The sequence below is a fragment of the Pinus tabuliformis genome, chromosome 5_1, assembly GCF_031772625.1.
Source record: "Pinus tabuliformis cultivar Carrire ecotype Pingquan chromosome 5_1, CPIR1, whole genome shotgun sequence".
In the NCBI taxonomy this organism is placed as follows: Eukaryota; Viridiplantae; Streptophyta; class Pinopsida; order Pinales; family Pinaceae; genus Pinus; species Pinus tabuliformis.
The window spans coordinates 77,083,291-77,096,779 of NC_142305.1; the positions used below are offsets into that span (position 1 = coordinate 77,083,291).

Sequence of the window (13,489 nt, forward strand, 5' to 3'; positions counted from 1 at the left end):
TTTTGTTCATAACATATCCAAAAACAATAACCTCGCTTAGTTTTTTAATATACTTCATGGTTTGGGATATATTCAATCATCTTAGAGGCATATTTTTTCAAAAAATAAAACACTTTTTTCCTATTTTAGTCATGTTTTCTTGGCGCGTTTTCCTAACAACTGGAAGTGAAGTTTTGAAAACCAAGAGAGGTTTTTATCAAGGACATATTCAAAAACAAAAACCTCTCTCATTTTTTACATAGGAGTTACTGTCTTGGAGTTATAGGTGGCACTTTGAGACCTATTTTTCACAATTTTGCCAGGCCAGAATTACTGACAGGGTTCTAGAACTTTTTGAAATTCGACTTTGTGGACATCCAACTTGGCCTGGTTGACCTTTAATCTATTTGGATAATGAAGTTTGAGGATTTTTCTATCATATCCCATGATTAGCTCTTCAGTTATTACATTTTTAGTAAGTCAAAAACCAAACCCTAGATAGTAGGATATGGGCAAATTTTGCAAATATTTAATCCCTAAAGCATTGTAACTTCTTCCTATCTTTGGAAAAGGAAGGATTTCAACCTCCTTAAGCTTAGATGATGTATTTTGTATATATGTCTTTCATGTCTGGAAGAGGGAAAGGTTGGATATTGGAAGCTCATACTTTTGAACTAGTGTACTTGATATTGGCAGAAATAATATATCGTTGCAGCTATTTTTATGGGATTCATGTGTTGTGCTCAGTGGCATTGTTTTCTCTAGTGTTTCTTATGCATTTGATTTTTAAATGTTTTTGGCAACCATCTATGTTTCTTCTCATGATTATCTCTTAAGTTGTTAAGCAGAATACATTGTCTTGAATGCTCTGTTTTGTCTGAGATTTTCATATAAGTGTTTTCATCCTCTGAAACAAATGAATTCATACATGTATGCTCATTTTGCTCCTTCTTTCCTCACTACCATACTACAGTGACAAATCATTTGTGTCACTGATTACACCTACCTTGCCTCATTCTATGTCTGCAACTTTTGACCTACTTGGCCTAGTTCCTAGATCTTGTGCTTCTTATCCAGCAAATCCTAATCAAAACCCTACTGAGCTAATACCTAGCCTAAAACCCTAATATTCTCTAGTCATTTCTATTGGCTGTGAGGTTGATTTTAGAGAGAGCACACTCTAATTTTGTAGGGCTAGCTACCAAGTCAAAAGTTTGGTCTGTGGTTACCTCTTTGGTTTCTCTTCTTAGCCTTGTGAAACTAAGGAGTGCTAACATAACCCTTGGCAATATGATCAAAACCTTCTGACTGGGGGAGCACTCCGGGGCTTGATGCTTTTTAGGCCATTCTCCCTAGCCACATTCAATGGCACTCTGTCAATACGCTCGACCTAGGGAGAATGTTTGCCTTGATGCTACAACATCAACACCCCCTCTCATTGAGGGAGGCATTCTCAACCACTCCAAGCTTCTCTTTGAATTAGACAAACTTCATCTAGGACAAAGGCTTTGTGAGAATGTCAACAACTTGCTCGTTTGTAGAAATGTATTGGAGCCTCACTGCTTCCTTCTGTATCATGTCTCGGATGTAGTGGTACTTGATCTTAATGTGATGTGACCTGTAATTGAAAACTAGGCTTTTCGAAAGCTTCACACAACTTTGATTGTCACAATGTATCACAATCGTCTCCAACACCTAATCAAACAATCTTGTGAGCATCTTTCGAAGCCACACTGCTTGTCAACTTGCCAAACTAGCTTTAATATACTCAACCTCTGCAGTGTTGAGTGCGATAGATGTCTGCTTCTCGCTCATCCAGGATATCATAGCAGAACCCAAACTGAAGCAACATCCTAATGTGTTCTTCTTGTCTTTAGCACTCCCTGCCCAATTGGAATCTGTGTTTCCTTGTAGCTATGCTTCACTGTTTGAGACATATCTCAATCCATAACTGACGATCCCGCACAAACATCTCAACACATGCTTTGCCACAATCCAATGTACATGCTTTGGTTCCACCATGAACTGGATCACAGTGTTCACTGCAAAGCAAATATCGGGTACGGTATTAACCAGATACATCAAGGATCCGATCAATCATCGATACATAGAGGGATCCACCAAATGTTAGTCAGAGCCTCTCAACTACTTCGGATTGATCTTCATGGGAGTGGCCATGGACTCATAATCCATCATCCCAAATCTCTAAAGGATCGTAATAATATACTTCCCTTGACCAAGGAAGATCTCATCCATCTTCTACCATACTTCTAATTCCAAGTAGCAATGCATCAAGCCTAGATCCGTCATCTCAAACTCAGAGGTCAACTCCCTCTTACACCGATCAATGAGATTTTCTGCTCCTGTAAAAAATAAGTCATCAACATATAACAACAAGATCACAAGCTCACCTTTGAAAACCTTGTAGTAAAGGTTGGGATCAACATCAATCTTGGTGAAACCAACACTCATAAGGTATCCATCAATCTGAGAATACCGAGCCCGAGGTGCTGCTTGAGTCCTTACAAAGCCTTCTTTAGTCTACAAACATGAGACTCCCTCTCATGTACCTCAAAGCCGTGAGGTTGTTCTATGTACACTTCTTCATCAATGACTCCATTGAGGAAAGAGATTTTCACATCCATCTGATGCAACTTCCAACCTAGAATAGAAGCAATAGAAATAATAGTTCTAATAGAAGTATACTTGGTCACTGGAGCAAATGTCTTTTGATAGTCCTCTCCCTCTTTCTGGGAGAACCCTCTTGCCACGAATCTCACTTTGTACTTCTCTATGCTGCCATCTACCACATGCTTGATCTTGTAGATCCATTTAGAAATCTCCACTGACTTCCCCTTAGGTCTTGGTACAATTTCCACGCATCATTCTTCATGATGGATTGATATTCCTCCATGGCATCCTTCCAAACTTCTTGGCGTGCTTCCTCTTCATAGTTGGACATCGATCAATGAGATTTTCTGCTCCTGTCAAAGATAAGTCATCAACATATAACAACAAGATCACAAGATCACCTTTGACAACCTTGTAGTAAAGGTTGGGATCAACATCAATCTTGGTGAAACCAACACTCATTAGGTATCCATCAATCTGAGAATACCGAGCCCGAGGTGCTGCTTGAGTCCTTACAAAGCCTTCTTTAGTCTGCAAACATGAGACTCCCTCTCATGTACCTCAAAGCTGTGAGGTTGTTCTACGTACACTTCTTCATCAATCACTCCATTGAGGAAAGCGATTTTCACATCCATCTGATGCAACTCCCAACCTAGAATAGAAGCAATAGAAATAATAGTTCTAATAGAAGTGTACTTGGTGACTAGAGCAAATGTTTTTTTAGAGTCCTCTCCCTCTTTTTGGGAGAACCCTCTTGCCACGAATCTCACTTTGTACTTCTCTATGCTGTCATCTACCACATGCTTGATCTTGTAGATCCATTTTGAAATCTCCGCTGACTTCCTGTTAGGTCTCGGTACAATTTCCCACGCATCATTCTTCATGATGGATTGATATTCCTCCATCATGGCATTCTTCCAAATTTGCTGGCCTGCTTCCACTTCATAGTTGGAAGGCCTTCTTCCTCTTGATGAATTGTCAACTCCCTCTTGCTTTCTTGCAAAAATCACTGAAATCCATTTGCAATCTCATCAAGCTAGAAATGTACATCCTTGTCCTCATCATCAGCTTCTAATGCATGTTGCTTTCCTTAACGCTTTCTTTTCTTTCATTGCATGAATTGTATGAGCTAGGGTTTCTTCATTCTTGTGTTATCCAGCCACAAGAAAGGCTCAACTGCAAGCTCAGACATCTTCATGCTAACAGGAAGATGAACCAAATACTTCACTAGCATTCGTCACTCTAGGTCTCTGTCTAGGGTTTACCAAACCCTTAGGACCAAGACTTCAATACAAGTCATATCCTTCTAGACTTCTAGGGTTTACAAACCCTTAGACTTTCAAATTTCATCAACACCCTTTGTAAGTCCATCAAACTTGTCATGTGCAAACTATGTCTAATTCTCATGAAACTTGTGCATCTTTCTTTCTCAAATATTCAACAGATGCCTTTATATTGTCATGCCACTCTTGTGCAGTAACTTGCATTGTTGTTCAAGAATTGTGCCATATTGAAATAATCACAAACAAAATACCCTTCAGCAGTAAGCCCATAACATACAGTAATAGTCAGTTACAACAAAAAATTATCTCAGTATCATGATTAGCAATAACTGCAGCATTGTTCAGCAACAACCATTGTATGAGCAGCACTAATGCCAACAATTGTTTAAAGTTCCAGATGTTGGAGGTGCCTTGTCTCAAATCCCTTTATCATAATCCCAAAAACATCGCTGTCATTCATGTATCCAAAACCATTATTTGTAGATTCCAATGGAAATCTTCCTTCAGTTATGACAATTCCAATTATATCTACTCTTAAAAAAATATTTTAGGCTCTTCGCTTGGAGGGAAAAATTCCACTAGCATTGTAGTCCATTAGCCTTGTATTATGCCTCAAGTCTGCTTCTCAAACAGCCCTAAATAATCCTCAGAACCAGTGAATACAAACTTTCAATCTTGCCTCAAATAAGCCTTCAACTAAGCTCAAATATGCCTCTGGTCAAGCCATGGAAGTGCCTCAGATAAGGGCCAAAATTCAACCTCAGGACCTCTGAAATATGCTTCAGGAACAGGGTCGAAGATCAGCCTCAGAACCTCTGAATTGTGCCTCAGGAATAGGGCCGCAATCGGCCTCAGACAGCCTCAGGGGCTGGCCTCAGAAGGGGGCCAAAATTCAGCAGGCTCAGAGGACTGACACAAGCCTCAGAAAGTCTGATCTGTCACAGGACGAACCACCCTCAGGACAGGCCAAGATATGCTTCAGATGGAGCCTCAGGGAGGCCAAATTTTGGCTCATAGTTTCCCTCAATCAGACTTCAGATAGGCCGAATATTTGGTATTTTGGCTCTGATACCTTGTTGACTTTCTAATGCTAAATAGACAAGCACAATTTTCTGCAACTGATAATTACTTCCAATGATATGATAATATTTTTAGTGCAGTCCATAATGTCATTATGCAATTACATTCAGAAAATTCAACAGTGAATGCAATGAAACAGTAAAGATCACTGTAGAAAAACCATGCACAGTAGACACCAAAATTTTGCCCCAGGAAACTCAAACTCGGGAGAAAACCTAGCAATCTTTTCTAGGAGAAATTGTTCAGTTCAGCAAAAGTATAATCTGATATCTTGAAGTTAAACTTGGTCAACCCAGACCAAAAATCTAGTACACGTCAAACCTGGTCAAACAGGCCAAAATTTGGCCCTCCTGCAACTGCCCAGAAACTCGGTCAAACTGCCCAGAAACTTGGTCAACCTCTGCCCAGAATACTTGGTTGACAATGGTCAACATAGGTCAAAGCTGGTCAAAACTCGGCTGCTCAGAAATTTGGCTCCTCAGAGATATTCGGTCTCTTCCTCAGACTGCTTCCCATGTGCGAAGGAGGAGAATGAATGTGTGATGAATGAGTGACCAAATGAGAGGTTTAAGTGTCTATTTATAGTGATTTTAGGGTGCCCAAGTGGCACGTCCTTCAGCTGGGCCGACCTGTACTTTTGGGGCTGACTTGATCAGTTTGATTTTGAATTTAAATTTAATTTCCCTCCTTTTAATTTAGCCTACTTGTAGCTGGGGAATACCTCCCGCGGCTACCCAAAAATCAACACCTCACTCCACTTAGAGTATTTTTGCTTGCTCTTACTGTGCCATACATTTTATTGCTATATCTCCTTGAAACAAGAAGATATTTTGATTTACCCACGCTAGTAAAAAGGCATATTCTTGATAGAAGACCAACAATATGATTTATACACTGCATCTTTCATAAAATGAAAACGTGCACTAAGTAGCACTTTAGCACATGTATTCATCATATGCATGTATAACTTCCGAAAGTAAAACAATACTATGCCCAGAAACTTACAGAAAACATTTTAAATTTGAAGTACATAACTGGTGTTAGTATTGGACATGGCGAGGATACCAGAACACAAACCTGTGGCTTTGCAACACAGTTCTACTTTCATATTGGCATAATTATGTCATAGACATACTGACTGAAGTGATGAACTAGAGACATGCTCAGGAATTCACTTCTCTCTCAAAATTCCCTGTAAATGAAATATAATGAGTGCCAGCTTGTGTGAAATGCTCTTAAGATGTTTAGGATGGAGATAAAGAATACCATCAGCGGATTGTTTCAACTGAAAGAAAAATAACTGGATCAATTTTTTTACTCTATATCAATATCTTAAGAGACATGAGAAACTTACCAATATGAAAATATTGACTCATGTTTAAGCAGAAAGTTGACTGTTTTTTCATGATAGTGAGCCAAGTTTGATCGTATGATCAAGGATGATGATTCAAGATAGGCAGAAATTTGTATTTGATCGAATGCTTTCTGCATTATATGTTGGTCATGTGAACTATCTAAATATGAACACATTTAGCATGTCCCAGAACTAATTCATGCCACTACGATGATGTGAACCTATATTTCATACAAATCAGACTTGTAAGTTGTTGACATCAAAGTTTTGCAGGAAGTATATGACTACTTGAAGAGTCTGTGTCCAGACTTGCATGTGACTCGGGGCGAGTATGATGAGGATCCACGTTACCCAGAAACCAAAACTCTTACAATTGGACAGTTCAAGCTTGGGCTTTGCCATGGCCACCAGGTTTGACATTTTAAACTTGGTGCACTCCCAAGTGATGATTTATGCATCTTATTTCCTGCATATGTAATCTTTTGGTAATCAACTGTGGAAGGAAACTGTGGTTTGGTCTTATTAGGTGTGGGACATTAAGGAGTCAGAAAAATAATTATATCATTGTACATGGTTTGGAATGACATGTAGAAAATCCACGAAATTCTGTAACTGCTAATATGACAATCTGAAATATATTTTCTTTTCATATAAATACAAAATTTCTCTACTAAACTTTGCAGCGGAATAGGAACAGAAATAAACACAATTACACAATACAAACACAATGTTTTTCTAGGGAACCCAACCGGGAAAACCCTCTGCTTGTTTGAGAATTTTATTGATAGAAAAAACTGAGCAATTGATCTCTTACAAATACAACTGTTTCAATCTGAAAGACACACTTGTTTTTCCTGCTTGATCTAAGCTTGAAACCCTTGCAAGACTGCTGATCTCTGTTGCCCTCTACCAACCTGTGCACAAGCTTCTCTTGCAGAGTCTTTTTGTCACAAGCTCACACACACAAACCTGTGCAACATGCTCACAAACTTGGGGGCTCTATTATCTTGTCTCACCAACTTGTGCTCACAAGACAATGATCAAATTGTGCCTTTGTTTCTCCTTTTAAAGCAATTCGAATGGCTAAGTTTAGTGAGTTTCTGATTAAGGAGTTTTCTTTTGTGATTGATTGAGTTAGCATGAGTTAACTATTCATGCAACCTTAGTCACCGGATTCGCCGTTTTTTATCCATAAAATTCGAAATTCGGCGAATTTGAAGGCCAAACGAACATATTCGTTCGAGTTCGCCATTAAATTCGGCGAACTCGAATTTCATGTCGAATTCGAATTTGAGACGAATAAAATCGCCATTAAATTCGTTTGAATACGTTGAAATTCGACTGCTGATGATTAAATTCGTTTTTTTTTCGCCCGCGGGTTTTAGTTTTAGGTTTCATTGACTGTTTCATTGACTCGGGTTTCATTGTTTCACGATAGAAATAGGCGTGAGGTGTAACTAAAGAACCCAAAACCAGTGGGCCTTCTCCATGTGTTCGCAAAAACCGAGGGCAATGATATTATGGATACAATTTGCAGTAGGACATATGAGTGTTACTTAAATCTGCGAGTACGTCTGGCAGAACGCCCGCGAGAGTGTATAGTATTTGATGCGTTCCTGCATATGTTCGCCCACATTCAATCCATAAACCGTGGGCTTTTGTTGCTGCGTAGCGTGAATCAAATGGCGAACCTATTTGTTTATTGGTTCAAAGTATCAGTCGTGTTTCCACTTGCCCGCCACGTTCTGCAGCAACGTATATCCATTTTTCAAATAAAACATATTTAATATGTCAATTATTTTATCTAAATTTCACGATCAAATCCAATCTTTTCATTGCCCTAATCTTATTAAGGTTACTTAAATAAAATTGTTAGAGCACTTTTTCCACGGATGGTCCCCGCGCTTTGCAGCGAGCACTTTTTCCACGGATATTCCCCGCGCTTTGCAGCAAAGGATAGTAGCGTTTTAATGTTTTCGTTTTATAAACTTGTTAAAAATATATAATTATAAACATTTCACCAAAATATATAATGTAATAGAAATAAAAATAATAAACCGTATTCCAGAATCTAAGATCGAATGAAGTGTATTATCGAAAAGATTGCATATGTAATTTATATATTGCATTCTTAGAATCGAAAAGATTGTAATATATGTTCTATATAGATATCACGTATAAAAAGAAAAGGTCATATAATAATAAATTTAATGGCTATGAATTCACCTTTTTAATGGGTTTACAGTTAGATTTTAAATTTTAATATTAATGTGAAAAAAAAATAATAAAATTATAATTTTAAAAAATTTGGAGAAATTAAGTATATTATTTTATAAGAAATATATTTAAAAATATTTTAGTATTTTTAGGATGGAGATGATTAATAATTTGATGGAGGATTTGATGGAGGTGAGAGGGATTGGATCACTATTTTTATGCGAGAACAATTAGGTAGCTTAATAGTATATCTAAATAATAGGAAGATGGTTTGGCTTGTTTTTCATGCCTTGATTGATATATCTATCTTTAATATACATTTTTTTTTCGAATTTCTATATGTCGAATTTTATCGACAAAATTTGAGTTGCCGAACTTTATTCGAATTTCATGGTCCTCGAACTCGAACTCGAACTCGAACCTGGTGACTTAGCATGCAACTCGTCCTATCACCAATCAAGGAGTTGAGACAACCACACTTTCTTTTCCTCAATTAATTCGCACTAGAAGACTAATAACTTGGCCTTCCACTTTAATACATCAGTTAACTGCTTCATAACTCCTCCTAACTTTTAGGAATTGATCCTAAATTATAGAGTTCATCCTAATTTGTAGGGATTGATCCTAAATCTTAGGAATTCGTCCTAACTTATAGTTATTGGCTCCCAACATATAGGGATTGGTTCCTATCTTATAGGAACTCGAGCATGTGGAAGAAGAACTCGTTGTGGTCCCTTTGATTAAGGCACAAATCAAGGAACCCTTTCTTGCTACTATTTTCAGCATGAAATAGGTCTTAGAAATCTGCAACAATAAAGGTACAATACAATCACTTTGAAAATTGTGATCTTTAGGGAAGTAGTTGATTTTTCTTTTCATTCAACTAATGATTGTCTAATGCTTTGCAAATCTAGGGAGATAAAAAAACAAGCTTAATGTTCCAATTTTCACTTGCGCTGTCATGACAATCTCACTAGTGTTCTTTGATTGAATATGTGCCTTAGTGCTCTTACCACTTTATGAGATAGTTGTTTCAAAATATTGATGTGGTGGTAATGATACTTCTTGTTTATAATATTTTATTTTGGAAAATGAGCATAATGTTGTTAAAGATAAATCAAGATAAGATAATTTATTAATGTTCAACAAGCGATGAAAGAATCAATGGTATTAGAACCGAACCTTTGACCAAACCGATAGACTCCCCAAACTGGGAATTGGTAAAAAAAGGGGACCAAAAAACCAGTCAACCAAAAACACATAAAATTTTCAAATTTTAAAGAAACACACACACACACATATTCATGTGCATCCATATGAATCCAAACCATTTATACACAAATAAGCAAAAGTTCTCATTTATACAGTGTGTAAGGGTGCACATAACCAAAATAAAAATCTATCTCTGAATTGAAAATACATCAACAAACATGCTCTAGATTTCCTCTATCATTTAAAAAAAATCATGCTACAACAAATACCTACATATCATTAAAATCATTGCTTATATTGGTATCTTTGTCATTAGTATCACCTTCTAAGCATTAAAATAAGTTAGCATGTCAAATCAAGATTTTTTTTTGAGTTATGGGTACGTTTTTAGTATCGTCATGATAGAGAAGTTCAATAATCAATGCCACTAACATCAAGGTACAAAGAGGGCTTGGTGCTGTCGAGTAAATGCTAGTTCCATTCCTTCGTACATGACAAAATCCAATGAAAACATTGCAATCTCCACAATCTTGAAATCCTGAAAATTGTTAGATCTATTGGATTTTTGAATGGGATCTAAAATTTTACTTTCTCCATATGAAATCCAATGAGGTTGGAACCATTCTCGAACATCCTAGGTCAATTAATGGTATGTTAAAAATTTTAGTAAAAGGAGAATGCCATGTTTACTTTAAGAATTTAACATTACCATTAATTGCATAGCAATAGTAGGGCAATATGGTCAAATACTAGGCTTCCCCATTCATAAATTATTGCTTTTCTTAAAAAATTTGCATTTAAAGGGTCCTTGGTAGCATTGTATTAAACCAACTGGTTTGGTACTGAATTGAGATTTTTCGGTCTATGACACCAATTCAGACTGGTTTTCCTGTGAAGAAGGTCAGACCAACCAGTTTAGTCCGGTCCAGTTTGGTTCTTATAGCACTGGGTTCATTAGGTTTATCTTGATGGTGTCATTCATATCTTCAGAGGAAAAAGTGAGGAAAGACAAGTTTTCAAATTGATTTTCTATTTATGTCTTTGAATTTGTGGAATCATAGTCATCTTTGCAACCTCTGCTTTCGTGCTCTCGTTCTTCTCTTGTGCCCTCCTTGCAACCTTCGTTTTTGAGTTCTTGCCTCTAATATTCCATATACACCCTTGCAAGATTCACGTGTATACCCTGTTATAAATGGTTTTTATCTAAGCCACCGGATTCGTCCTAAACCCCCTACGAATCCCGAATCCAGCGAATCTGACACAATTCGGTCCGGATTCCTGTCCAAATCATATGACACGTCGTGTCCTTTTCCGACACGTCGAATCCGAGGTTGTGTCACGATTTTCAAAAGCGTGTCGCAATTTTGGGAAACGTGTCCTGTTCATGGTAATGTTAAATTCTTAAAGTAAAAGTGACATTCTCCTTAATCTTCATTTTCATCCTTTTACTTAAATTTTTAACATTACCATGAAATGACTCAGGATGTTTGAGAGTGGTTCTGGCCTCATTGGATTTCATATGGAGAAAGTAGAATTTTAGATTTCATTCAAAATCCAGCAGACTTATCAGTTTTTCAGGATTTTAGGATTGGGGGATTGCAATGTTTCCATTGAATTTTGTCATGTATTAGGTTATGGAACTCTTATTTAATCAAGAGCACCAATCCCTCTATGTACCTTGATGTTAGTGACATTGGTTGTTGAACTCCTGTATCATGACCCTCCTAAAAATGTACGCATCACTCAAACAAAATCTTGACTTGACATGTTATGCTTGTTCTATCTTATGTTAATGCTTAAAGGGTGATATTAATGACAAAGATCCCTATACAGATACAGAGGTAATGACAAAGATACCTCTGGATAGTAATGCTTGGAGGGTGATATTAATGACAAAGATCTTGATTTTCCAACAAGACTAAAAAATTAGACATTTCTCGTGGTGGCAAGAGGGCCAAGCATAAGAAATAGATAATAGATTTACATGTATTTGAATTTTGTATGTACTATGCATGCTAATAGCTATAGATGAAGATCTATGTTTGAAATCAATAAATTTGTATCATTAATTAAAATTTGTGTAAGAAATATGATAATATCTCATTTTTAATATATATATATATATATTTTTAATAAAATCATATATAACGTGTCCTGTTCCGAGGGGTTAGCGTGTCCAAATCTGACACCACGAATCTCGAATCCTACGTGTCCCGAATCCCCGTGTCAGGTGACTTAGGTTTTTGTTGATGTCAAAGGATGTCCAAATGAAAGTGAAAGTTATATAGTCAAATAACATATTTCGAGACCTTTCCAACGATATATGGCATGCCTTTTGGAAATATTGTTTTTGGATTTTGATGCCCTTTTGAGATACCCTATCTTTGAATGCATTGTAACTTCAATTACCTAGCTCAAATGGCAGCATAATATATATGGTTGGAAACTTTATTTCGAGACCTTTCCAATGGTATATGGCACCGCCTCTAACTCCTCATAATTGAGGAGAAATGATTTTTTGAATATTCATTATACAATTTTCCAAGTTAGCCAAGCTAGTGCACAAGTCGGTCCAACTAGTGGGCAATTCGTTCATGCTTTTGGGGGTCAAACACACTCTATATAGGCGTTATGTGGAGGAATACAAGACTCACTCACTCAAGCCAATTCGGGTCTGTCAAGCAAGCAAAGGGCCGATTCTAAGGTTCATACTTCATTAGTTGATCTAGATTGGATCATTATATTGTTTGTCATCCATCTTGATGCTTTCATAGTGGAAAAGGTGGAGGAATAAACTCTTAGGACCATTTTTATGCACAAGACCATGTTTGGCAAATTGGGGTTTGAAACATTTCAAGAGTATTTTAAGGCATCAAATGACGTTTTTTGGGGGTAAAATTTGCCGCTTTAATGTAACACCTCTTTTTCTATTCTGCACACAAAGGCCTTTCCAACGATGCAAGAATCACATCAATCGAAATCCATATGTGAAAGCTATGACACTTAGAAGTTGACCTTCCTGTTTTCACCACCATAATTTGAGAGGATGCCACGTCAACCCCCGTAATTCATGGAAAATGCGCTAGCCATGTGATTATGATGAAGAAGACTCTATAAGAGTCTATATTATAATTATTAAGAGTTGAGGTAGTCAAACCTAACCACTAATAGGCTATCGAGTTGTGTTATGACCGTGCCACTAGGAGGAAAGGGGTTCTATTCTTTCAAGTGTATTTGTTCCATAGCTGAGCAAGAAACGACCGAGAGGGATTGGAGATAGAGCACATAGAGAGGATTTGTGCACTATAGTATGTTGGCATTATGATTCAAGTGTTGTCCTTGATGGCAACTCACTCAGAGGATGGTACAAGTGCTCAGAGGTTGGTACAAGTGATGGCATCTTAATCAGAAGACAGATCTCAGTACAGCATGCCAAGGAAGCTCATACACGCCGTTTCGTTAAGCCCAAGTCGCGTGTACACGCTAGTTCGATTCATAAAAAGCGCGTGTATGTGGAAAGGTTCCTTTGGTCCATGGTGGTTAGTCCTTGGAAGTTGTGCCTATGATTTCGGACCATTGTGTCTCGACGGGCGTGTCGATCCCTAGTTTTGAAGTTGATGGTATTGTGTTACTATGGTTTTGGCTCTTGGTATTGAGCTAGGCCTAAGACTATATAAGGAGAAGAAGATCATTAGGCAAAATCATCTTTCGACAAGGGCTTGAATATCTAAGA

General features: G+C 37.4%; 1 protein-coding gene across 2 annotated transcripts in view; it reads left to right on the plus strand.

Moving 5' to 3' along the window:
* The window catches only part of MAG1 (Calcineurin-like metallo-phosphoesterase superfamily protein), a 146,368-nt gene that overhangs the window by 51,798 nt on the left and 81,081 nt on the right, over positions 1–13,489 (plus strand). For both annotated transcript variants that reach the window (XM_089431759.1, XM_089431758.1), the window contains exon 3: positions 6,601–6,738. In XM_089431759.1, the coding sequence (XP_089287885.1) occupies positions 6,601–6,738 (138 nt within the window). The remainder of the gene's footprint in view (positions 1–6,600; positions 6,739–13,489) is intronic.